The 27,885-nt window shown below is 40.1% G+C and overlaps 2 protein-coding genes across 2 annotated transcripts; both read left to right on the top strand.

The window, feature by feature from the left end:
* Positions 1-14,965: 14,965 nt before the first annotated feature.
* LOC126212768 (putative nuclease HARBI1) lies at positions 14,966-18,429 on the top strand. Its single transcript, XM_049940174.1, has 3 exons — positions 14,966-15,161; positions 16,930-17,513; positions 18,367-18,429. Exons 1-3 carry the CDS (start codon positions 14,966-14,968, stop codon positions 18,427-18,429), a joined length of 843 nt encoding a protein of 280 aa, XP_049796131.1.
* Positions 18,430-25,985: 7,556 nt separating this feature from the next.
* On the top strand, positions 25,986-26,435 carry LOC126212767 (uncharacterized). Its single transcript, XM_049940173.1, has one exon. The coding sequence runs from the start codon at positions 25,986-25,988 to the stop codon at positions 26,433-26,435; it is 450 nt and encodes a 149-aa protein (XP_049796130.1).
* The last annotated feature ends 1,450 nt before the right edge of the window (positions 26,436-27,885 follow it).

Below are 27,885 nucleotides of genomic sequence, written 5' to 3'. Positions count from 1 at the left end.
TCATAGGGGAGAGGTGCTGTGGGCTGGATGTAGATAGCGGCACATGTGATGGTGAGGAAGGGTCATTGAGTAGGGGTTGTGGCCGCACTGATAGATGCTTGAGGTGGCCAATAGTGACTCTGCCTCATGCGAAGGGAAGGGAATTGTCAGTGCAGTGAAGGAGATATGGAGAGGTATGGACTAGGTTGTGAGGATGAAGGAGTCGACTGGGTCCTGGGACAGGGTATTTGTTGGCAGGGAGGGAGCGAATGTTTAGATAGTGGAGACAATACTGTTGATGCTCCAGGAGGTGGGAGGGGGAAGGATGTGGTGGGGGAGGAAAAAGGGGCTTACACGTGGGGTCTAGGCAGGTGAAGGTAAAGTGAGCCTGGTTGTGAGAGTAGGTGGGGTAAGTATTCCAAATGGAAAACAGAGCAAGTGGCAAGGGAGTTCTGCTGGAGGGTGTGGGGACGTCCGAAGGAGAGGATAATCTGCAGGACATTGGTCAGCAACAGGATGATGTCTTCAGTTGTATGGGGAGGGCAGAGGGAATTGTTGGGGTGGATGGGCTGGTCGATGGGGTCAGTGAGCTCACAGTTGGTGGGAGGAGGTTTGGCTTTGCATTTGGAAGAGTAGGTGTGGTGCGGTTCATTGTAGGTGTTTCAGTAAGGAGAAGAGGTGAGGTTAGGACACTGCTTAAGGAAGTGGGAAGCTTTACAATGGGGGGCGGTGGTCATTGAGCAGGAGACAGTGCTGGCAGCGGTAGGGTTGCGGAGGGGAATGGTATGAGTCAACGGGGTTGTGGCAGTTGAAAATCAGGGCCCCTTGAGGGAGAATATTCTATGGGGGAGGCAGACTTGGTAAAGAGGCGCATAAGGATGGTGGGGCCAGAGGGTTTGTAAATATGGCGGGCCAAGCAGATTTCCAGGGTGGGGTGGGCATTCAGTTCCACCAATACCTCTGCCTCCATGATCATAGGGCTGAGTTTTGTGATCACGGTGGTGAGGGTTGGTGGATGACCAGGGGGTTGGGGCTGATGAGGATGTAAGGAAAGGGGTGAGGGATGCACGGGGGCCAAAGGTGCTGCAGGAGATCAGTATGGAAAGAGGGGCAGGAGGACATGATGAGAACAGAGTCTCTGCGAGAGATATGTTGTGTAATGAATGCACTGGGTATGTCATTCTGGATTTCAAGGCTGATGTGCAGCCATCTAGGAATTTTGGATCAGGGTTGGCAAGGATGAAGGTATACAGGGTGGGGCTGGGCAGGCAGGATCAGAGGGAAGCTGGGCGACTGGTGTTTTCTTGGAGGAGGGGGTGGAGGTGAATTCGCAACTTGAGTGCTTGGGAGGTTTTTTGGCAGGTGTGGCCTGAGAGGAAAGATGAGGGACTGGATGGATAGGGTTGTGGTGGGGGCAGGCCACGTTTGTGAGGTGGCAGCTCTGGGAGTTGAGGTGGGGCACTCTGTGGTGGCGACTGTACTGCAGCGGGTGGTGACTCTGGTGGGGGAAGCAGGTGTAGTTGTAGCAGGGCGGGTGGGAAAGGTGTTAAGTCTTCTCAGCAGGCAATGAGAGTGCGAGGAGGGGGGGGGGCAGGAACAGGAGCAGGGGCAGGGGACAGAGCAACATATAGGTGGGGATACAGGAATGAGGAGGAGATAGAAGGGGAGGAGGCTATGAGGAGGGGAGGTGGAGTAGATAAGTTAAGCCCAGAGGTGATACTCCACAATGTTACAATGGGTGCAGGGGAAGGGGAGATGTAAATGGTGGTGCTAGGGGCGTATGTGATGATTGGCAGTGTCCAGTGGCGACAGTAGTAGCCAAAATGGTAGGGGTGCTGGGGGAGGGGGGCGGCAGTGGCGAGCGCCTGGGGGGCGGCAACGGTATGGCTCCCTTGCACAGCATTGATTGCACCCTGAGTGTAGCCCAATCGGCGTAATCCTTCAATTTGGAAGTGAGGGGATCCAACCCTCGAGATACAGGTTGTGGGTAACATTATGAAGTCCTCTTTTTGGTATGATGGAATACAGCATGACAGGTTACTCAAGGTCATACAATACAAATCTTAAGTTGCCATACGTAAAGAACACCTTACCAAGAAAATCTGTGGGTAAGAAGCGTATTCTTCTCAAATAATCAAAAGATATGGGAGCTTATTGTTATTTTGTCAGCAAACTAGAAATAAGTAATTAATGTACCTACAGAGATGTTTGTTACTTTCAATATTTTCGTGCTAAATTTGTCAGTGCAAAGTAAAATAAACAGCGCTTGAATAGTGCAGTATTGCTAGGTGTTGACAACAGATGTCAGCTAGAGATGCTGCCTCAGGTAATATGGCGATACGTTTAGCCCCATATCTTATTGCCGTCTAGTTCATGATTGGCCAGAAATGAGTCACACTGTCAGTTTTGGGGCATAGCTCACAACCTTGAGCTCTACCGAACAACAGGGACCTATTTGTTTCAGTCATGCAGCAGCATTGGCAGTGTATGGTCAGGTTCGTCTTCATAGTCGATTCGAGGGTTGGATCCCCTCCTTTCCAAGTAGAGGAATTACACTGCCTGGGCTCACTCAAGTTGTATCGTGCCTTTGGAAGAGCCTCCTGTTGTTGCTGTCTGTCGGCCGCTGTCATTCTTTTGTCCATCTGCACGCCGCCGCTGTTGCCCACCACCCAGTGCTCGCCGCTGCCTCCCACTGTTCGCCGCCACCCGGTGCTCACTGCCGCCGACTGGTCGCCACCTCCCCGTGACTGCCACCTCCCAGTGTTCACCGCCACGGCCCAGTTGCAACCATCGCCGCCTCCTGTTGTCCACCGCCACCACCTGGTGCTCGCCGCCAGCCCCCGTTTTAGTTTCTTTCATACTTTGGCGACTTCTGTCGCCAGCGGACACTGCCTTCAATCATGGACATCCCCACTACCACCATCATCTCACCTCCCCTTCACCTGCCCCCATTGTAACAACATGGAGTGCTTTCTCTGGGCTTAACCTGTCTCCTTCCATTTTATCTCCTCCTCATCCCGGTATCCCCACCTGTATGTTGCTCCTGCCCCTGGCCCCCCTCCCACTGGTGTCACCCACTGAGATGACTTTCCTCTCCCCACCCACCTCCCTACAACTACCCCTGCTTCCCCCATCCATGTAGGACTTACCTGGATAGGGGGTTCAGTGATGTCTTCTGCATTCAGTGTGAGAGAATTGGGCAAGGAATTTTTTAATTTCCCAAATGGTGGACTTCCATGGGAGTAAATTCTGTTTTGAATATATTTTGTTTTCATGTAGCCTAAAATAAATGTTTTCAAACTTTTAAAAATTTCCTACATGTAATCTTAGCACCTCTTTCACTGAGTATCAAAATGTACAGTTGGATAGCCATAAACTATCATGTACCTGAGTCTTTACTTACTACTTCCTTAGTTACATATACATAAAGGTGCTCTTATTATATTGTTCAGTAAAGAAACTGATATAGTAAGACTATGGTGATGTAGTTTTTTAAGAGATTGGGTATTTATTTCTGTAACACTTGTGCCTTAGCAATTGTCAAAGAAACTGCTGCTTAAAAAGACTTTCATCTTAGTCTTAAAACTGACAAAAGACCACATCTTTTCATTAGCTGTGCTACACACAGAACTACAATGAAGAGTCAAAAAAACTGCCCAATAATGTGTAGAGCTCCTATGAGCACACAGAAATGTGCACAATGTGGCATGGACTCGACTAACATGTGAAGCAGTGGAGGTAATTGACGCCATGAGAGGGTGGAGATATCTTCCAAACAGCACATTGCAAGGCATCCCAGATATGGAGAGTTTCTTGGCTGCGGAAGTGTTTAAACTTGAAAGTGTGTTCCTGGAGCCATTCTGTATCAATTCTGGAGGTGTAGGGTGTTTCACCGTCATGCTGGAATTGCCCAAGTTCGTTGGAATGCAAAATGGATGCAAATAGATGCAGGTGATCATACAGGATGCTTACATACACTCCTGGAAATGGAAAAAAGAACACATTGACACCGGTGTGTCAGACCCACCATACTTGCTCCGGACACTGCGAGAGGGCTGTACAAGCAATGATCACACGCACGGCACAGCGGACACACCAGGAACCGCGGTGTTGGCCGTTGAATGGCGCTAGCTGCGCAGCATTTGTGCACCGCCGCCGTCAGTGTCAGCCAGTTTGCCGTGGCATACGGAGCTCCATCGCAGTCTTTAACACTGGTAGCATGCCGCGACAGCGTGGACGTGAACCGTATGTGCAGTTGACGGACTTTGAGCGAGGGCGTATAGTGGGCATGCGGGAGGCCGGGTGGACGTACCGCCGAATTGCTCAACACGTGGGGCGTGTGGTCTCCACAGTACATCGATGTTGTCGCCAGTGGTCGGCGGGAGGTGCACGTGCCCGTCGACCTGGGACCGGACCGCAGCGACGCACGGATGCACGCCAAGACCGTAGGATCCTACGCAGTGCCGTAGGGGACCGCACCGCCACTTCCCAGCAAATTAGGGACACTGTTGCTCCTGGGGTATCGGCGAGGACCATTCGCAACCGTCTCCATGAAGCTGGGCTACGGTCCCGCACACCGTTAGGCCGTCTTCCGCTCACGCCCCAACATCGTGCAGCCCGCCTCCAGTGGTGTCGTGACAGGCGTGAATGGAGGGACGAATGGAGACGTGTCGTCTTCAGCGATGAGAGTCGCTTCTGCCTTGGTGCCAATGATGGTCGTATGCGTGTTTGGCGCCGTGCAGGTGAGCGCCACAATCAGGACTGCATACGACCGAGGCACACAGGGCCAACACCCGGCATCATGGTGTGGGGAGCGATCTCCTACACTGGCCGTACACCACTGGTGATCGTCGAGGGGACACTGAATAGTGCACGGTACATCCAAACCGTCATCGAACCCATCGTTCTACCATTCCTAGACCGGCAAGGGAACTTGCTGTTCCAACAGGACAATGCACGTCCGCATGTATCCCGTGCCACCCAACGTGCTCTAGAAGGTGTAAGTCAACTACCCTGGCCAGCAAGATCTCCGGATCTGTCCCCCATTGAGCATGTTTGGGACTGGATGAAGCGTCGTCTCACGCGGTCTGCACGTCCGGCACGAACGCTGGTCCAACTGAGGCGCCAGGTGGAAATGGCATGGCAAGCCGTTCCACAGGACTACATCCAGCATCTCTACGATCGTCTCCATGGGAGAATAGCAGCCTGCATTGCTGCGAAAGGTGGATATACACTGTACTAGTGCCGACATTGTGCATGCTCTGTTGCCTGTGTCTATGTGCCTGTGGTTCTGTCAGTGTGATCATGTGATGTATCTGACCCCAGGAATGTGTCAATAAAGTTTCCCCTTCCTGGGACAATGAATTCACGGTGTTCTTATTTCAATTTCCAGGAGTGTATATGCGATCTGTCAGAGTCATACCTAGACTATCAAGGGTCAGAAATCAATCCAATTGCAGATGGCCCACATCATTACATAGCCTCCACGGACTGGAACAGTTCCCTGCTGACCTGCACGATCCACGGATTCTCCATAGCCGTACATGTCAATTCGCTCGATACAATTTGAAATGAGACTCGTCTGACCAGGCAACATGTTTCCAGTCATCAACACAGTCCAACGTCAGTGTTGGCAGACCCAGATGAGACGTAAAGCTGTGTGTCATTCAGTCATCAGGGGTACATGCGTGGGTCATCAGCTCCAAAAGCACATATCAATGATGTTTCATTAAATTGTTCACATGCTGACACTTGTTGCTAGCCAAGCACTCAAATCTGCAGCAGTTTGTGGAAGGGTTGAACTTCTGTCACACTGAACAATTCTCCTCAGTCGTCATTGGTCCTGTTCGTGCAGGATCTTTTTCCGGCCACAGCAATGTCAGAGATTTGATGTTTTTCCGGCTTCATGATATTTACAGTGCACTGGTGAAATGGTTGTACAGGAAAATCCCCACTTCATTGCTACCTCGGATGCTGTGTCCCATTGCTTGTGCGCCACCTATAAGACCACATTCAAACTACTTAATTCTTGAAACTTGCCATTGTATGATGTAACTGATGACACTGCTTCTTCAATTTTTTCCCATAACAAGATAAATTATCAGCTGCATTCTGCAAAAGAGAACTTGCTTTATCAAGATCTACATTTTCTGATCGCGTAACTTGAGATGCTAAAATCTTTACTTACAGCACAATCTGAAAAACGAATTCAAATTACTCCAGTTGTCCTCTTTCTTCCCTTTCCTTTGGTATCAATGTTATTTTTTTCAGAGCCTTAAGTACATCAACATTAGCATAACGAAGGCCCTTAACAGGTTGGTATCTAGAAGACCAATGTAATGGACAAAGCACACGAGCAGTGTGCCACAATCACGGTACAGATTGTGTGAAAGCAAGAGGATGCATGCATTCTTTACCTGCAAAAAAAAGTAATACTGTTGCAAATGGAAATACGTCAGTGAGGGTTATTAGGTTACATCATATAATATTTGTAGTCACTGACCTCATTGAGGAAAGGAGATCATATGTGAAAATAATGCTCTACCCAACAGACAAAACAATTTATGAGCACATTTATCAGGCTATGTGTTAAAGAAAACCATTACTGATAAGGATGGTTAAATAATCAAGTTAATGAGTCAGATAAGGAAATGAGAGACAAGAGAATTTTTTCAGACCTTTTCCAAATGACTGTGAAAATGGTCAGCCATTGCCCTTTTATCATCAGAACAATTGGCAAATGGGACTCTTAAAGAATTACAGTGGGGTTTATTTGCTTCATGCAGCATATAAGATAATGGAGTATGCCATTCCAATCCGAGCTGCCGGAGATGCCAGTCATGTGTGCATGTAATGTGCTTGCTTGTGTGAATGAATATGAATATGTGTGTGTGTGTGTGTGTATATCCCTTTCTGAAGAACACTTTGGCTGAAAGCTACATACGTAACAGTCTTTCCGCTGTACCTGCCTGCAACTCTGCATCATCTTTACAGTGAGTCGGCAATATATCTTTTTCCTTATGTTGTTGATATTTCACTATTTTTCCAAGGAATGAAAATTAATGTATGCCGTTTAGTAGCTGTGATATTCTTTCCTCACATAGAAAATTGCAATCAATTCAGAAAGCTCTAGAAGCTTTCAAGAGGTGGAACACAAACACATGTCCTGCTTCCTAGATTACACATTTTCCTGAGCATGGGATACAGGCAACTGAGGGAACATTTGCTCTGTCCAGGCTTTACTGGTGTTCACTTTTCTGTGAGTAAGCATAACAGTAATAGCTTTGTAAGCGGAAAATTTAGCTGTACCAGGAGACAGTAAGCAAATTCTGATCCTGTGATGAGAAACAGCTGTGTCATCATCTTAGTTAATACAGGAAATCTCAAAATTTGTGAAGTATTTACAAGAAAATCCAGTGCAGTTGCTTATTTTGGTGAGTGTTGGCTATCAGTATCTGCATCGTGGATGATGGTCTTTAAGTTCATGGAAAATTCACCAGTATTAATAAAACTAACACTGTTGAATCACTGCATAAAAGGGAGACATTTTTCCCTTAGGCACACATCAGATAAAATGGAGAGAGGTGTTATTAAAGTTTTAGTAAATGTTTTCCTCCCTAACCGCATGAAGAATTCTTCCGTCTGAAGAATTCAGCAATCAAATCTTACAATAGAGAAGGCCCTCATTTTTACATAGCAAGGCACATGTATTTGTGAATCATGTAAACCTAACTAACCAATGCTTCAATGACAGTAATGGATGAGGAACTGTTTTCTGTAGAGTGTGCTATGTCCAGTTTAGTGGTGAATTTAGTGGTTGCTCTGCACATACTGCCTTGGTATTACAGAGTTCAGTGATTAGGAGGAAATAAACAAAAGCAAGGATGACCTCAGAAGCCCAAACTTTTTATCAGAGAAACAAGGAAGATAACTATATGCGTTATAAATCTGACACACAATAGCAGAAACGGGGTATCAGGACTTCAAGAATGTGCAAAGGGTTTAGATCTGTCAAACACAGAAGCTGATTATTTTCTGTTAGTGGTGACATCATCATCTGGATTGCTAAATCTAAGGACTTTACTCACAGTGTATCTACCGTGCATGTGTTTTAATGCTTCAGCACCTGTCTCACACGTGCAGAGTGTGCTTTCGTGCCCATTTGTTTGGAAAAGTAAAGAGAATTGAGTTTTTCAAGTAGTGCATACTGCCAAAGTCTCTATACCAGTTTACACACTGGGACCACCACAAGAAGAAGGGTGGAGGGAAGGAATGCAAGATGAAGGATGTTTTGCTATTGCAGAGTGTATCTTAGGTGCCCCACAACTGTGCCAACATAGATTTTGCCACAAGAGTAAGTACAAATGAATCATATTTTACCTATGTTTTATAAAACTAATGCACTTTAATCCTTTCCTCGCCCATCTTTCCTGTCTTAGCAAAAACTCTTGCTGTTCCTATTATCTTTTCATTCATAATCTTTCAGTCAGCACAATATTCTCTCTCTCCCTCTTCCTCTCTCTACACTCCCACCCTACTTCTCAAATAGGTTCTTTGTGTCTGTATAAGCAACTAGTTCTCAAGTTCCTGGGACAACCGATTCTACACTTGTTTGAAAAACACTACAGAGAGCAATTTTGGGTCTTTCGGCCTGAAAGTATGGAGGTAATCTTGTTAGACACATAGAATTTGCTGTATAGATTTTGGCAACAATCTCATGACATGAACTATTCCCCTAAGGCAGCTGATGACTCATCACATGCCAGAGAAACTTGTGTTAGGTGGAAGGAGCACAGTTTGTGAAGCAATCGTTAAAAGCAAAATTGTGATGGCTACCATGCTCAGCCACAGGTTTGTTACAATATTTAAACAAACTGGGCTACACACTGGTTCATGCATAACTGATTCTTGTGGCTGAATGATACTGTAACTCACAATGGGAGGCTATGATGCTGGGATCACAGATCTACTTCAAACTTTGTATACCTTTAGTGGGCCACTAAAACAACATAATGTGCAAGTAGTAAAGTGCACTACTCTGGCAATTCTGAGAAAATTGCAAGAGAAATTTTACACATCTATTGTGTAACTGATGTACCTGCGCATTGGTTTTGGCTGTCAACAGTTTATGGTGGTGTGGTGGTCAAGGGGTTAGCAGTCGAGTATCATGAGGCTAATGTGTATGAGGTAACGGTTTGACTCCCCTTCGAGCTTAAGTTTTAATTTATATTTTTTCTATCACAGGTCATATTATTTAATTTATATGACATTTGATAGGTAACACAATTTACCAAAACAACATGTATATTTTAATGAAGTTTTCGTGAATTTCATGTTTTTGACTACTCACAACTTTTAATTAAATTTAATTATCAGAACAAACATATTAATGAGTATCGACAGATAAGTGAAGAAATGCACAGAGTTTTCCTGTAAACTAATGCCTGTTGTGATTTGCGAAGTCACTTATACTGCAGTCTGGTAAGGTATGTGGAACTACTTTGCACCTCGACACTTCAAGCTGGAAAAACAGAGGCAGGCACCATCTGGCAGTTAACCTGCATAGAGGTGAGACGTTGCTAATGTAGCAAGAACGAATAGTGTAGGTGCAAATTTTTTTAATATCACAGAATTTACACTTGTACTACAAAAATGAAGGCTCGGAGGGGTGTCGTACCATTGTCTTACACTTGTTTGTCATACGAACCTCGAACATTAACCACTTCATTACCCTGAATTGTAACATGTGGCACCTATGCACAGATACATAAACCACGTAATAAATGTGTAAAACTTTTCTTGCGATTTACTCGGAATTGCCAGTGTAGTACGCCTTACTACTTACTCATTATGTTGTTTTAATGGCCTACTAAAGGCGTGTAAAGTTTGAAGTAAATTCGTGATCCCAACGTCGCAGCCTCCCCATGTCAGTTTGTAGAACCTACTGGCCTTGGACTGAAGGTTGTTGATACTTCATTATTTCTTGCAGTAAGTTTTATACGTGTATCTCTCAAACTTACTCAGTAGTTCTACCTATACATATATGAATATATGAATTTGTGTGAGGCTCCAGTCTGTGCACCTACTAGTTGTTAATATTATTGCTATTTTCATTATCAGCAAATGCATTGTATATAGGAAGATAGTAACTGTTCTCGAAAGAACAGATACCATTGATGACGATGCACATTCTCTAGAATAAATGATAATTAATTGAAACCCTCAGCTGCCGACAGGTGTTGTACACACACCTTGATGGGGACAGCTGAAAATGTGTGCCCCAACTGGGACTCTATCCATCTAAGCCACTGAGGACACAGATGCATAGCGTGACTGCAGAGACTTATCCCTTGCACGCTTCCCGTGAGACCCACATTCCCAACTGTCCACAATCTACGTAAGTCCCTGCAGGCCCTTTCAGTAGCTTGTGTACGAGAAGATTTCCATTTTGTTCTTTCCAGATAATGACACGTGAAGTGAAGTAGGCCAAAACACATAGATAATTTTTTTCTACTTTATAGTGATCAAAACACTGTAGATAGGTTTTATAAGCATATCTGTTTTGCACTTGTACATTACATGGGAAAAAATTTATCTGTGTCCATTGACACTGGAATGTTAAGTGCTTGCGGTACCCACAATTGCAAATGAAATGTACCTCATGACATACAAGGCAAATCATATTGTCTGTTGCAAAAACTGACAAGCTCGATGTGAAAGATGGTTAATTAAGGAAGTAGAATTACTGTAAATAATTTTAAAACTATTACTTCTTTAATTATAACAATGTAATGTGGGTGTATTTATTGAAACGTTTACACAATTTTACAATTATAACTTAAAACATATCTCTTGCAAGTTATAAGAAAAACATGTACAATTTCTTTCTTGGGATGGTACTACAGACAATTCTCTTGATTTTGTTTATCTGTATTAACAGCTTTGAGTTGATTCTCTCCACAGATTCCTATACTGTGTTGTTACTTACCTGGATTCCTTATGGTGCTATCAGGGGAGAACAGATAGTGGAAAGTGGAGGAGGGCTACAGAGACAACAAATGACAAGCTCAGGGGTCACACACAAGGTAGAGAGGCTCCTCCGAATTGGTCTCCTTAGTGCTGTCTCCTGTCTACCTGCCGCCATTTTAAGTTCTTATATTCCTCTTGTGAGGCAAACATATCCAAAGACTGAACTTAAATGAGGGCTGCTTGCATTGCTACTTTATTTTCATATCTGTGGAACTTAGTCGATAAGTCACAATACATCACAAAAATTATCTTCTTAAATACTGATGACACATTCTTATAATAGCTTTAATAATAATCTACTGGGTTGATGAATAAGTTCATAGGATTTCTCTGTGAGTTTAATAACCACAACATACAAACATAACAGAGACTTTACCCACCAATAATATATTCTCTTCCACTATTGACAAATGTCTGCCAACACAGGGGTAACTTTTCAGTTCCACGACTGTAGAAATCACACAGTTTTGAGGCAAAGTACTCGTCTAACCACATTCAGTGCACATTTTCATCTGGAAAGGAAGTTTTTTGTAGGCTGTTCAACAGAGTGTGGAAAACATGAAAATCTGAGAACACAAGATCCGGTGAATATGGTCGGTGTGGATTGACTTCCCAACCCAACAACACCTGTATAGTGTTTTTTGCCAGTCTAGCAAAATGCGGGTGCCATTATTGTGGAATGGCATCACTTCATGCAGTCTCCCTGGTCAATGTTCTTGGATTGCATCTGCAAGACATCTCAGTTGTTGACAATAAATGTCAGCGGTGATGGTTATACCTTGGACAACCAATTCATAGTACGTCACACCATTACTGTTCCCCCAGATGCATAACATATTTTTTTGCGGGTGGGCACAGTTCTTTGTACTGGGAGTTGCTGCCTTGTTTGGGCTCAACAACTGCTTTCTTTTCATTATGTTAGCAGGAAGACACCATTTCTTGTCACCAGTAATGATGCAGGATAGGAACGGTTGGTGTTGTTCGTGAGCCAATTGATGACAAGCGAGCAGAGATGCACATGTGGCCACCCGCTGATTTTTGTGATTTTGGCTTAGAGAATGCCGTGACCACACACACCTGGAGAACCTTCCCCATCACATTCAAATGTTGCATGATGGTGGAGTGATCACATTTCATCACATCTGTCAATTCTCGAGTACACCGACATGGATCACTGTTCATCAATGCCTTTAACTGTCTCCTTCAAACCTCGAAAACTTCCTAAACATGAACATTCACTAACATCAAAATTATCCTTCTTAAAATGACAAAACCATTTTCTTGCCACGATCTGTCCAGTGGCAGGGTGCATAGGTTTCCATTGCTGTCACCCCTCTACTGAACTCAAACAGAATAATATGTCGGAGACATTCTGATTTGTCCATTTGGCACTCCATTTTATAATGTCCATAGCTCCACTGACTATCTCAAAATGACAATATGTAAACTCGGGTAAGAACAGTGAAATACAAATAAAAAATATGACAATCGATAAATAAACCCATGATACCCGAAATAACAACAGGCAAAACGAGAACACTGTGAACATATGCACCAACCTTACATTAAGCTTACTGATCATTTGCAAAATGATAATTACATAAATTAATTTATTTGTATCAATAGAGCATAGGCGTTACAAATTCACATAAAAAGTCCATTTGTGATTAAATAAATGTGAAACTTACATCTCAAATATGTGTTGACATACACAGCAATATCACATTTGAAAGACAATATGACTAGCCAGTTTTCACAACTGACGTTTCATCAAAATAAGGAGCAGTACATATACAATTGTTTACACAGATACAAAGATGGTAAGACATTGTTAAAATACACTATGGCTATTCAGAGTGCACAACAAATTATGGCTATGTCTAAATGAGCTGTGCATATAAAACAGTGTTTTGAGCTGCAAGGTTTCCATATGAAAAACCTTATCTGAAGTGCTAATACTCTTTTACCCCCAAGATTAAATGACTTACATCCTTGTGTATAAAGGCAGCACCTCATTGGACGTGACATCACAACATGTGTCTTCAAAAGCTCATAAACACCGTGCTGCATCTAACTGTGTCATAATTTAGTTCGTTGGTGATTGGAATAATCACTTATTATATTGGCATAATGCCATTTAGCTGCTGTGTGCTGAACTTTAGAGACAACTACAATAGGGGCCCAAAAGTTTCTGTGTTTAAATATCCAGAGGATGAAAAAATGAGGAAGACATAGTTATCATGAATTCACAGGAAGAGCCTTATTCCTTCTGCAAGTTCAAGTGTGGGTTTTTGTTTTTTTTAAGTTGTTAAGAAAATTTAATTTTAATGACTTGGTGAGCCCTACAAACATTAGGTTCTTTACATTATGTAAATTCTTTATCCCATAAGTGCAAGAAAGACAAATTTGTATAAAACTGATAACTGAGTCAAGCAGAGGTTTCTTCAAGAACATCAAGTATCTTACACTGCATTTACATGGCATTACATTTCCTCTGTAGTACACATTGTTAGCAAACAAATCAATTTCCAATGAAGTGTGATATATGCAGAATATAAGTCACTTCCAATGGACTGGAAGTAGTATTCAGTTCTGTTTTCTGCTGTAAAAACTTTCAGTAGCTGCCTGTTCATATAAGTCAACCTAGTAAATCAAAACCAAGTTCCAAGTAGCTATTGCACATAGTACATCTCCAATAAATTATCTCTAGCAACCAGATGTTTAAAATTCCTGTAAGTAATTTTGGGTATAGCACTGAGTGATTTTATAATTCACAAATAATTATTTTTCTTTAGAAATGCAGATGGTGATTCACAAAAGGGAAACATGCATATGTAGGTTACAGCAAATTGAAAGACAGACCTATTTTTACATTCAAGATTTGTAGTTTGTCAGCATATACGAAAACAGACAAAAAAATCTGTCAACATACATGTCTTTAGAAAAAGTTACAAGTGTCTTGTATAAGTTCTTTCTACAAATTGTCTTAATTTCTGCGTCTGAATTTCATACATATGTGAGTGCCCTAGACTTCCCTAATTAAGTATGCAATTAAATTATTTGAAATGAATTGAATGCTCATGTCTCTGCTAATATGCAGCACTTAAGTGGCAAAGATCCAGCTTTCTTAATGCTGTCAATTTTTGTGTAGCCTATGAAATAATGTACAGAATGTGAATTAATAGTCGAAACACAGAGATGCAGAAGGGCCTCATGGATATTAGGTTTTGATAGCTATATAAATCCACAACTATTAGTAATTATTTTGTATTCTTTCATAGCAGCCTCCAAAAAGACTAGTGTTTGTGTGTGTGTTTTTCTCTTTCTAGGGAATTTATGAACATGCAGCTTCCACCAGATTTCTAAGATTCATATTACCAAACTATGAACATATGTATTATCACCATTATTAATTTATATTGGGCATTTTACAATACCTTTAATTTATCATGAAACAAGTTAATCTCTTCCTCTCTCCAGTGTTTTTAGTTATTCTGTGAAATATTTTGTCATGATGGGTGCACGGAGTAGCTGTCCCTTCCCCATGTTTCATATTCACGAGTGGATCTCTGTTTCTGAGCAGAGAGGCTTCTTGTGTTTTTATAGCAGGACAGTAACTTTATATACATATAGTGGTTTTGATAAATCTCTTGTGGCGTATAAGTACCTGATTGTGAAATACCCATTACTTATTCACTTTTATTTGCTGTTCTGCCATGTCCACTTTCAGAAGGTTGATGTTCCGTGGGAAATACAAATTTAGGATGAAAGCACGGAACAATTATTATGTGCTCCCCTTGATAACGCACATTTGAAGTCACATGAAGTTCCACTGATATTCCAAGACTGCTTCACTACTTATTGGCTGAAGACAGCAGATGTCAAGGGCCAAAGCAGAAAAAACTGAGTCTTGAATATAAACTAACAGCAGCATTACGCTATAGTCTGTCTACTAAAAATGATTATGATGAAGTTTCCCCCTCAGTTATTTACAAGAGTTACATGCCAAGAATTTGGAACTGCAAGGAAGAGTGAGTGTGTCAATTTTTTGAAGATCACAAGAAACCCAGCACCATTGCTTACTCATTCTGTTGTTGTAGATACAAACTTAAATATTTCATTTATGAAAAACATGCAACTTGAGCTGTTAGGAAGTAAGTCCTTTCCTCGAGTAGTAAATAACAGACACGAAATTTTGAGTCTGTTCCAAGAGTTTTAAGACAGATTCTGTGTTCAGAAAGTTGCATAGAGAATATAGTAGAGATAAAGAGAGTGAATTTAGTAGTGTTGGGAAAAAAAGGAGAGGATGTCAAAAGGAAATGCTGGAACTCATATCTTCACAAATATTTATAAATAAGTGTCTCAAAATTTTAATCACACGTTGCAACACCAGTAATCCATAGATTTATGTAGATCCCATAAATTTCTCTGCTGACATTGTACTAATGTATCTGAATACTCAAGATCTTTGATGGAGTAAACATGTAATAAGGTTTAAGAAATTATATTGTTACTGTACCTCTGGTTTTATATGTAATGCTCCGTAAATGTAATAATTTGTGAATACTGTATATTTTACTGGTCCACAAGTAGTGTAAAACCTGGACTTGGTGAGCAAGGCTTTTCATTCCTTTGTGACAAGTGACAATTCGAGATTTGACTGTGATACTGGGTGATCAGCATGTGATGAAGCAAGTTGAGATCTTTTTACTACCACTCTTGTTTTGCCACCTCCCTCTTTAAATTCATTTTATTTTCATTTTTGCCTAATTACCGTCAACATAAAAGAGTATAATCTGGATTTTCATAAAAGAGTAAAGGTTGGCTCTCACTCTTAAGAAATATAACACAAGGTCTAATTTTGTGCTTCATTTTGTGTATGTAATTAATTTCCTAATTTATTTTGACCATTCCTAGTTAATATCTTTTGTAATAGGGTGAAATCAGTAACTTTTTCATGACTTAGATTCTATTGTTGACTTATAAACAAATATAAATTCTGTAATAATTATAAACATTTGGATAAGAACTACTAGGACTCTTAAAGTATATATTTGGCTCTGTTCAAAAACATATAGCAAAGCCAGCTCATAATTAATTCCAAAATAATTACGAGGTTTGCAATAGTATTGTTCATATAAATATATCTTTTAATTTGATTATTTAAACAAATATTTTGGCTTCACCTTTGTGATAGAAGGAACCATTAAAAATGAAGTTTTTTCAGTGTATTCATTTAACTGAGTGAGTAACATTTTTGTTAGAGTAGATACATCAAATAGCTGCTTATAATAAGTAATCGTTAATTACAACAGACTGTTATGGCTTAATCACCATTTTCAAGTATGTGTAGTTTGATGTGATGTCCATATTGCATTGTTAGTCAGGGTGTACGATAAAAAGAAAAAAAATTCCCGTTTTTGTCCCGGTTAAAATTACACTTTCTCCTGGATGAAAACATAATTTTTCCCTGTTAACTGACAGTATATTTTCTCTTGGAACTGTATAACTTATCAGTCCTGTGAATAGTTATGGTTTTATACATGGGAGTAGAATTTCCCGGTGCTTTAGAAAACTAAACACAGGGGAAAGAAACACGTTCTGGAAAGATCTTTGATGTGCAGCAACATTTACGCTGCATATTTTCGTTTTACAAAAGTATACATTTGAATTCCACTAAACACCACATGCTACTTTCTGAAGCATTGAAATAGAGATATTGATGCGCTTTTGTAAGCCAGTCATGGCTCATGTCACGTGATCTCGCCAGCCGATGACAGCGGGTATTCAGAGCTTAGGATATGTGATGTAGTCAGCCAATAGCAACATCACTGTTCAGTACTGCATACACACAAACAGAAAAAGTTAATGGTTTAAATTAATATACACGGCAATCGAGATACAAGTTTCCATGTGCGGTAGGGTCTCTAGACTGCACTCACATACCTATAATGAAACCTTCTTCACATGGAGACGAATATGTTAATCGAAAGGGCTTTCCATCTATAAAAGTGCAGGTGACGTGTGATAACAGTGAAATGTTTACGAGTGTTGATGCTGCATGGCCTGGGTCTGTACATGACGCTAGGATATGGAGAAACTCCGTTATGTATCATATATTGCGTGAGAACCAGTGCAACGCCCTAATTTTAGGAGACGAAGGATATGGCATTGCACCGTGGTTAATGACACTATTTCAAAATCCCGAAACACCTCATGAGAGGGCACCCAACAGACTTCACTCTAAGGAAAGGGTGATAATCGAACGGTGCTTTGGACAGGTGAAAAGGCGTTTCCCAATTCTGCAAAATAAAATAAGGCTTGCCCAAACAAAAATCCCCAGTGTGATAATAGCCTGTTTTGTTTTGCACAACGTAGCAAAACATATAGGGGATGAGGATTCTGAGGCACCTATTGATGACGACAACAATCTTCCAGTACTGGGAGAAGAGGAAGCAGCAAACGTATGTGTACGTGGAATAAATAGAAGACGGGAAATTGTAAATGTAATACGTTAACTGTAATGTATGGGAGTCTGTCAAAACATTGAATAATTACACCCAATTTGTATATTTTTTGTAATTACAATAATTATTCCCTCATGAAAATAAAGCACAGTGCTCTGATGTTACATAATAAAATGCTGTTTAGTGTTTTTTTTTTCCTTCATTCTCTGTCATCGATTTTACTTCCAACAAAAATTGTTTAACATGTAACTACTATTCAAACTGGAACAGAATTTTCAGATACTACAGTAAATAGCTTTGGACACAACCGGTTAATGTGAACTGCTGGAACCTTAATGTAATTTATGTACTGCAACTTCAGCAGATTGATGGCACAAGTTTTTGTTTTACTTTACCAAAAACGTTCCAAGGTTGTGGCGAAGGTATTTGCCAGGTGCTACAGTGAATAAGTGCACAACTGTCTAACTGGCAGCATTTAAATAGAAACAACTTACTCTTTTTGCTTTACTGTACCAAAAATTAGCAGTGAAAGTATTCGCCAGATGCTACAGTAATTAAGTGCACAACTGTCTAACCTGCAGCTTTTAAAATACAAACAAGTTACCCTTTTACCTTTACTTTACCAGAAATTGTTTAAAGGATGTGGTGAAGATATTTGCCAGGTGCTACAGTAAATAAGTGCCCAACTGTCTTACTTGCACCATTTAAAATAGAAACAAGTTACTCTTTTTGCTTTATTGTACCAAAAATTAGTGGTGAAGGTATTTGCCAGATGCTACAGTAAAACAAGTTACTGATTTTGCTTTACTTTGCCAGAAATTGTTTCAAGGATGTGGTGAAGATACTGGCCGGACACAACAATATAAGTGCATACACTTTTTTAACATTTCAGATTGGATTATATTACTCTTATTGTTTCATTGAAAAGAAATTAGCAATGAATAATTTTTTGTAAGAGGATATGGAATTTGGTAAATAAGGAATGTAAATGAACATTCACTTAAAAAAGATGTTTTTATTGATAAAATTCGGTATGTAAATAAGACACTACACAATGTTTTTATTGTTTCTCTTCATCACGCATCAATTTCTGCTGCTTTCGTTTCAATATGTCTAATTGGTAAATAGCACCAGCCTTTGCAGCTCTGAAGTAGACAAATTAACTGTCTCATCTGTTTCCATACTCAATCTCTGACAATTAGGCACTCTCTCATGCCCCGAAGCAGGTGACTGAGCAGGTATGACGACTTCGGGGCCCATGAGATCCATAGGGTCGGCTGCAACTATTTGTGGTAGCTGCAACATTGATTCTTGTTCATACAAGGTGCAGTCTGTCAGCTACCTCCGAATTTCGTGGTGAAGAGATGACAGAGGTGCAACCACCACCTACTGCACAAGCTCCTAATAAAAATTTAAAAAAGAAGTAATAGTAGTGTGTCAGGATTCAGTTTTTAGTTAGTAAATATACCAAACAGGTTTACGCAGAAATGTGGGAGGGGTTCGTTCAATTTCATGCATAGTACACTGGTGATATATTACACGAAATTTACCAAACGTTGTTTCGTTTTCCCTTTGTTAAAAATACGTATTTTTCTGAATCACAATTTCAAAGCATTAAGCACGTAATTAAAAAATCGGAAAGTATTGAACTTACCAAGAACTCTGTGGATAGTTGGGTTGCAGTCATCTCCGTCCAAAAACTTCAAAAATGTCTGCTCTCAATTTTTCAGGGAAATCTTAATGGTTGCCATCTTATTAACATCCGACTTGGCCTCAATAAGGGATTTCATGTTGTGCAGTTTGTCCATTATCTGCCCGTCTGTAATTTCTTTCCCGGAAACTAACCCTATAACGGTGTTGAATTTCCTTAATACAATCTGCCTTCTCCCTTCTTGCGGCCAGAGTTTGCGATTTACTGATGATTGCGGGGTAATCTTTTATAATGTTGACAAAGGCTAATTCTGAGTCTTCCATTTCGGCACAGAAATAATGTGAGAAAAACTTTCGGTATCACAAAACACACGCAAACGAAACAAACTAAGGACCAAAGATGTTAGAGTTTAATGTCTTTGCTGAGAAATTACTCAGTAAGGCGGGGACAACGAGTTAAAATTTTAACTCGTTGGGCGGGGAGGTAGAGAGGAAGTACTTCAGGGTCAAAAATTATCTTCCTAGTTTTTATTCATACGAAACTGGAAATTTCTTTGAGAATGTTCTTTTGCTCTTAGTATCAACTCTGGTGAATGTTCTCGTTTTTATTCATACAACCCATAGTGTTGCTACCATGGAGGTAGAATAAGGGGAGATGGCGCTACAGACTTACGCTGTACGTTGTTTTGAAACCAGTGCGCGGGGCCTGCCGCTATCTTGGATCCCCCCAAAGCATTAGCAGACGAGTGTTTACAATTCCTTCTTGTTCGTTATTTCTGTCGTGTGCACGCGATATTTATTTTATATAGTAAATGTTACACTGTTTTAGTGAACAACAGAGCATAAGGAGCGCAACTTAACCGTTTTTCTGGTGTTAAATGCGTATTCGATACAGTAATACAACACCAAAATATGAAGCTTCTGGCCTTACTACTGTAATTCCTTTTTCTTTATACATTTCGAATAACCGAGAAGAGAAGTATGTGCTATGAAAAGCGTGCTTTCGTAATCCATTTCTATTCACTTTCATTGTGTTTGTGTCGTTAATTGATAAAGCCAGAACTCCAAAAGCAATGATTGACAGTTTAGATGCACTGATTTGTATTCGTTGCATTTTCAAGTCAAATGCAAATTTTAAATGTTCACGTTTGCAAGAAACTTGCCTTATTTCCTTTGGTGTCCCATAGATGTATGCATGGATGATATAAACAAGCCAGCTGTCATGTCAACAAAGTGAATGGTTCGTTAAATTACGAAGGAAAAGAACTGAATTTAAGATTGTCAGGCCCATTGTAGTTTACATATCTACTTTGTTTTTAAATTGTACCTACCAAGTGACATTCAGTGTGGCAAATAACAGCAATTTACAGGATAACACAGTGATTAATGTAATGACCTAAATAGGCTGGACATAGATAGGGAACTTTGCTTTAACAAATATGTAACCCTTCAAGTACTCATAATTTAAACACTGTAACATGCGTTCCACAGATTTTACTGAAGATTTAATTAACTACATGAAGTTACAATACTTTTATATTAAAATATCGCATTTTAAAACACTAGTCCCCATTTCCAGGATATTTCTTGCCAGGACTTTTCAGTTACTTTGGAATAACCAAACAATGAAAACCAAGTGTATTGCTCACCTCCAGAGAGTTCTTCGCACTGGACTGATAGGAAATCTAAAGTCAAATCACAGAGATAAAGCCATACTGTAGAACTTTACAGTGCATCAGAATTTCAATATAACACAAAGGCTTTTCCTAACTCGGAAGATATGAATAAAATTTGATTATGGGAAAAAATCAAACACACACACACACACGTCAGTTCATTGAATACAGCACGTCAGGCGTCATGCTGTATTCAATGAACTGATGAAATACTTGGAATTACCCTACAGAATGAGTAGTAGTATACATCTATTACTTTTCTATCCCTGCAATTTTGATGACAGCTGGAGGAGGAAGGGGGTGGTGCCCTGCTCCTGGGTAAGGGTGCCCTTAGTGATAGACCTTTGTACTAGCATATTCTTCTGCCAAATTTATAACAATATCATCACAGATACACAAATTTGTGTTTGTAATAGAAGTAAGAGCAGTTTTGTATGTCCTGTTGATGGCCATGGTCATTAGAGACAGTTTATGATCAGACTTTTAGGAAAAGAAGTGGCTGTTGACTTCTGACGGAACCATATCTGCACCTGGTTTGTTATCATATTTAAATAAAATTAAATACACACTATTTCGTGCATAGCTGACTTATGTGGGTGAATTGTACTGATACTCATTTTGTAGTCCCTACTGGCTATCACATGCTACAAAGGTTTATCACCTGTCTGGTGAGATCTGGGGAACCACACAAAACCCGAATTTGGATGGCCGGAACAAGAATCGTAACTGAGCCTCCCTACTGCTACTTGAGCATGCTAGGCACTACACTACTTCACTGTTAGGAGAGGAATGGCACAGGGTAAGAAAGTAGGGCAGCTCGAGGGGTGTGTGTCGACCACACAGAAAGATTTGTGAAAAGTTGGAGAGCAGCTACTGGAAAGACATTTCTGACGATGAAGGCAGCAATAATATTAAGAACTGGTGGCTGATCAGCGCCTCACAAGAATTCACTTATACATATACAAACAGGTAGAACAATTGAATAAATCAGGGATATCATATACAAAAATAATGACAAAACAATCAATTTTAGACCATTTGTATTCACAACAAGACGTCATCTACCCTAAGGCAAAACATTTCGATGTGAGGACGCCAACAAAACCTGTGTAGTTGCCTGACAAGTGTTATCTCCAGACTTTCATTGCAGAAGACTCAAAATTCCACTTTTCATTGTGGTACGAATAAAAAAAGGTAGACTGAGTTTTCCCAGGAGCCACCATTTGACAATAATTAATTATGGTATAATGAAGCAAAAGGTAGGACATGAACACTCTGTATAAGAGGTAGGGAGGATAGATTATTGAAACAGGAAAAGTATTTTGGTAAAATAAGACGGATGTGATGTGATGGGAGGGGGAGGGCAAAACTGACAGTTATTTAGGTCAGGATCGAGGTGCAGTAGGCACCGCACAGGCCAGAAAAACTGGTGTTATGCGGAAGAAGCACAGGTAGTGAATCAGATATTAAATTCAAAATTGAAACAACTATCATGTTCGGCCACTGGTTTGTTATCATATCTAAATAAAATTAAATAATACTGATTCGTTCATAACTGATTCATGCGGCTGAATTGTACTGATGCTCGTTTTTTAGTCCCTACTGGCCATTACATGCATACGAGGATTATCAGATGAGAATCATTAACTGCGAGTACAGAGTTCTGTTTCACCAACGCTATATAGCTAAACTGCATTAATTTTTGAGATGTATACACCATTTGATTGATTTGTACTTACATATTCTTAAAGCTACATCTGCTTTAGCACAGATGAGGAGTACCTCAGATGCCATCTATACAAGAAATGCATGCTCCACTTTGTATTCCTTCCTGTGCCTATTTTCTTGTGGTGTCCACGGTGTCAGCCGAAGAGAGTAACAACTACTCGTAAATAATTATGATACGCTAAATCCCTAGCATAAAAATTACCAAGAAATTCTCTTACGTCCGTAACATGTAAAGTAGCGATAGAGGACGTCTGCATTCAAATCTAATGCTCGCCCAGACGTTGAGCTTACCGTATTAAAATAACCTATTGATTCCTACATGAGAGGACATGCTTGCACATCCTCCTTCAAAAATTACCAGCTTTGGTCTCACCCCAAACAAATCGTTCGGGTTAGAGTTAAGCACTTACGACATAGGAAAATTTAATGACAACGTTATACTTAAAAACGTTATTGGCAGTATACATTATGAGAACAGCCATATCTTTCCCAATTTCTTTAAGAAATCATCCCTTTTTAACCTGCAACAAGTTATATGTCACAGAAAGGTCTATCTTTGTTTCATTTTTGGAACAATCTGTCATACCTGCGAGTTTCATTGTCAAGTATATATGGAAGTAAAGTATGGTAACTCATGTGGACATCTGGCGGCATTTAAGTTAACCTCTAATCTATTCTTTCACGTCGCCGGCAGATGGCAGCGCGCGCACTCCTTGTAGGAGATGGCGGCCTTCAATGTTTTCCATAGAGAACTGCGGTGGGTAAGCGTACGTTTACACTGACTGTGATGCGAAGCGACACGACGCGATGCGAGGCATAATAGCCAAAGCGATGCAATGCGATGGAGCGTTCACACTACACACGATACAGCGCGCGCGCGCGATCTGGCCAACAGTTATTGAGCAGTCGCGGCACGATGTCGTTTTTCCTCGACCCAGTAAATTCTTTTTTATCAGAAAACAGTGCTCTGAGGATTCAACGCGGTCGTGAATGGGTCCATGAAATCAACAAGGAGAGGAGGGCTTTAGGAGAATTCCATCATTTGTACAGTGACTTGAGAAAAGATGAGGATAAATTTTGGAATTATTTCAGAATGGGTACAGACGTTTGATTATATAGTGTCGTCTGTTTCAAATAGATTACAGAAGCAAAACACAAATTTCAGGATGACTATTACCCCTGAAGAGAAAGTTATGGTCACCAACAGGTACGTACACAATATTAAGTTTACAGCAATCATTTTATAATGAAAAATTTACAAATTGTGATAGATTCAAACTTTCTTTTAATAAATTTTGACGTAGTTGACAATGAGAAGTAAAATACATCACAGTTCACTCACTTCAGTATCAAAGTTTTCAGAATCTTGGTGGCATGAAATAACAATTTCATCAGGTGGAATTCCAGAGATGACTATTTCATTTTGCGGATTTCCAGCAGTTACCATTTCAACTGGATTTTCAGGTGCATAGGGTGACATCAACGAATGTGCAGTGGAAGTGGTACATTATTCCAATTCTTTCAAAAGAACGTGCTGAATTTTTATCCTGGCTCTCAACTGAACTGCTGGTGATAGTTTTCTTATTGCTGGCAGCAAACTCACTACAAAATGATAGCTGTCATCTTGCGTTTCTGACTTCGACATTTGCTGCTCAGTTAGCTACAACTTTTGCTTCTCTACTTTTAGCAACTCAGAGTTTGTCGATTTCTTGGAACTCTTGTTTTGGTTTGTGTGTAGGGTGGGTGAGGGAGGAGGCATCGAAACGCTACCCTCTGAACTTACAGACAGTCTTGAAGAGCACGTCGCCGTGTGCGTCGTCGTGTTGCGATGCTGTTTTTTTCCTGTGATGAACATTAGTCTTGGTCTTCCGTGGCGTCATTATGTCAGTCAGGAACGTCATTAGCTCGTACCACAGGCAATTGGATTGGAAAGGCGGCATGCCACCTTCGTCTCCTGAACGTTCAGCACGAGTTTTTTTAGAGTTCAGAGCGGAAAGTGTCACGTAGGTTCTTCCATTTATTCTTCAGTACCTCGCCTGAAAATATAGACGTGAAAATATGCGTAAATAATTAAGTACACTGTATACTTAATACATTTTTGTCCTTATCACATGAACTGCAAATCCTACTATACCACTGCTTCAAACCGCTGCAAAACACCTGTATGCCAACTGGAATTTTCCGAATTGTGTGGGGGCATTGGTGGTAAGCATGTTCGGGTTAAGGTAGAATATTCAAAATATCTAGGTGTATGGAGTGTAGCCATGTATGGAAGTGAAACATGGACGATAAATAGTTTGTACAAGAAGAGAATAGAAGCTTTCGAAATGTGGTGCTACAGAAGAATGCTGAAGCTTAGATAGGTAGATCACATAATTAATGAGGAGGTATTGAATAGAATTGGGGAGAAGAGGAGTTTGTGGCACAACTTGACGAGAAGAAGGGACCGGTTGGTAGGACATGTTCTGAGGCATCAAGGGATCACAAAGTTAGCATCGGAGGGCAGCGTGGAGGGTAAAAATCGTAGAGGGAGACCAAGAGATGAATACACTAAGCAGATTCAGAAGGATGTAAGTTGCAGTAAGTACTGAGAGATGAAGAAACTTGCACAGGATAGGTTAGCATGGAGAGCTGCATCAAACCAGTCTCAGGACTGAAGACCACAACAATAACAATGCATTGATGAGGGGTTGAAATGGAAAAAAAAACCACTGAGGATCTGCTGAAACGTTTGAGTTTAGCTACTTATGCTATTAGGGTCACTGCAAATTTTGGCGATACACATCTAAGTAAATTAGCTTACCATGCCTATTTTCATTCTCTGCTTTCGTATGGCATCATATTCTGGGGTAACTCATCATTGAGTAAAAGAGTGTTCATTGCACAAAATCGTGTAATCAGAATAATTGCTGGAGCTCATCCAAGATCATCCTGCAGACACTTATTTAAAGAGCTAGAAATCTTCACTGTAGCCTCACAATATATATAGTCACTTGTGAAATTTGTTTTAACAATCGGAACAATTCAAAAGTAATAGCAGTGTACATGGCTACAACACTAGGAGAAAGGATGATCTTCACTACTCAAGGTTAAGTCTAACTTTGGTTCAGGAGGGGGTAAATTATGCTGCCACGAAAGTCTTTGGTCACTTGCCTAATAGCATCAAAAGTCTGACAGATAGCCATATATCATTTAAAAGGAAATTAAAAGAATTTCTTAATGGGAACTCCTTCTACTCATTAGATGAATTTTTGGGTATAGTAAGTGGGTAATTTCCCCAACCCCCACAAAAAAATTAAAAATATTAAGTGTCATGTAGTATTTTGTGTAATGTAATATCTTGTATAGATACCTTTTATTAACCTGACATGTTCCACATCATTACGAAGTGTCATATTCATGATCTATGGAACAAGTACTAATCTAATCTAATCTCTGTCCCCCTCATTCTGGGTCAATGTATTACAATTACAAAAAATATTTTTCGCTTGCTTTACTACCTGTACCCGATGGTAACTGCAGATTAATAGCAGTTGACATTGGATGCTACGGCAAGCAATCAGATGGTGGCACATTTAGAGCAAGTAACTTATACAATAATATTTTGAACGAAACTGAAAACTGGCCTCTACCGAAAGAACTACCAGGTACTTCAGTAAAAGACCCATTAGTGTTGGCTGGAGATGAAACATTTCCACTACTGGAAAACTTAATGCGCCCTTTCCCTGGACTGTCACAGACTGAGGAAGAGAGGTTAGTTAACAGGAGGCTATCGAGGGCTAGAACGGTGGTGGTACGCACTTTCAGAATTATGGCCAGCAAGTGGGGTCTTTTCCGAAAGGGAACTGAAACTTCTGTAGTACATGCAGACATTATTATTCAGTGCATCTGCGCTTGCACAATATAATAATCGATAAAGATGGGCCTGAAATTTCCCTTCAATTGTCTTTTGACCAGGGCATAACAGAACACATTGCTTTAGCAGCATGCTTCCAAAATGACAGAGCAAACAGTAGTGCTTCAAGAAGAGCGAGGAGTGTCAGAGAAGCCTTCAAAAACTATGTCAACAGTCATAAATGCAAATATATTTCATGTCGAAATTATCAAATACTGTAACTATTGTGGACGTCATTTCATTATCAAAATACTGTAATAGTATCTATACACAATTAAAATTAGGAAAATAAACGAACTTGTTTGTGTTACTTTTTTCTTTGTGTCTTTTAGCTATTTACTTTACTTTTTTGTACTTACTGTCTGTTCCACAATCCTCAGCTGTTTCATTCCATGCTTGATGAACAAAATCCCTATTGTGGTAATATTTATTTTTCTGGTCCCACTTCAAGAAGGTGAACAAGAATAGAAATATCTTCTACTCTACCACCAAGAAGGTGAACCTACAAGGAGCAACTGAAGGTAAACATTAACAAAAGACAACCAAACATTGCTTAAGCTGTACACTGTATTAACAAGAAACTATCACAATACTGCTTAATGCTAGTTCTGTTTATGCCAGTTAAATGTATTCTAGTGAATTAGAGAGGAAGCTGCTGCTATTTCAGTTATATTAGATAGCTGCAGGACGTCTAATAAGAACCTTAATTTTTACTTCATTAATCAAGTAATTTTTAAAGGAAAACAGTAACCTAAATATGTAATTACATAGGACAGTTTACAACACACTACCTGCCATCCATCTAAAGAATTTGTATTTATTTATTCTTTGTCCATGGACTCCAGCTGAAAATCCAGCAGAGACCATAGGGTGTGTCATACAATAGGCTATTAACAACAAACCTGATTTTGTTATATATCAATGAAACAAATAATAAACAGAAATAGTCTATAAGCATACAAAGGTAATACATGTTTCACATAATATATACACACAAATCCAGACAACATACAGAAATGATAATTTTTAAAGGTACATTTCAGTTATGATATAACATATTTAAACACCATCTTAGTATTCACTCAAACTGTATATACATTTCTCTGTGAGATATAGTTTCAAATGATTTTTAAAACATTTCTTTTTTAATGATTTTGGGGAGTTTATTAAAAAACCTTTTGCCTGCTTTTTCAGGGGAAGTCATAGACAGTTTTAGATTTCTGTTTATCATGTAGTAATTTCATTTCCTCTTGTACCATGTTGGTGTACATCTTTAGTTAGGTGGTGTTTATCGCTTCACCTTACCGTGATTAAGCTTTAGTATATGTACAGTGAATATACTGTCATAATATTATAGTGTATGAAAGCTTGCCTACAGGTCTGTCTTGGTTGTATTTTTGCAATGCTTCTCACTGCCCCTTTCTGAATTGTGAATATTCTTTTTAAGTAGCCAGCTTGTGCA

Source organism: Schistocerca nitens, chromosome 11, assembly GCF_023898315.1.
Source record: "Schistocerca nitens isolate TAMUIC-IGC-003100 chromosome 11, iqSchNite1.1, whole genome shotgun sequence".
NCBI classification, from domain to species: Eukaryota; Metazoa; Arthropoda; class Insecta; order Orthoptera; family Acrididae; genus Schistocerca; species Schistocerca nitens.
Note: the sequence above shows the minus strand (reverse complement) of the source record. Positions and strands in the feature narration are given on the sequence as shown.

What these genes read in the sequence shown, in the direction of transcription:
- LOC126212767 (XM_049940173.1), top strand. Translation starts at nt 25,986, where the DNA reads ATGTATTACAATTACAAAAAATATTTTTCGCTTGCTTTACTACCTGTA.
- LOC126212768 (XM_049940174.1), top strand. Translation starts at nt 14,966, where the DNA reads ATGATTATGATGAAGTTTCCCCCTCAGTTATTTACAAGAGTTACATGC. An exon ending in GCAACTTGAGCTGTTAGGAA is followed by an intron (nt 15,162 to 16,929) that starts GTAAGTCCTTTC and finishes CATGTGCGGTAG; the next exon opens with GGTCTCTAGACTGCACTCAC. An exon ending in GAAGACGGGAAATTGTAAAT is followed by an intron (nt 17,514 to 18,366) that starts GTAATACGTTAA and finishes TTAACATTTCAG; the next exon opens with ATTGGATTATATTACTCTTA.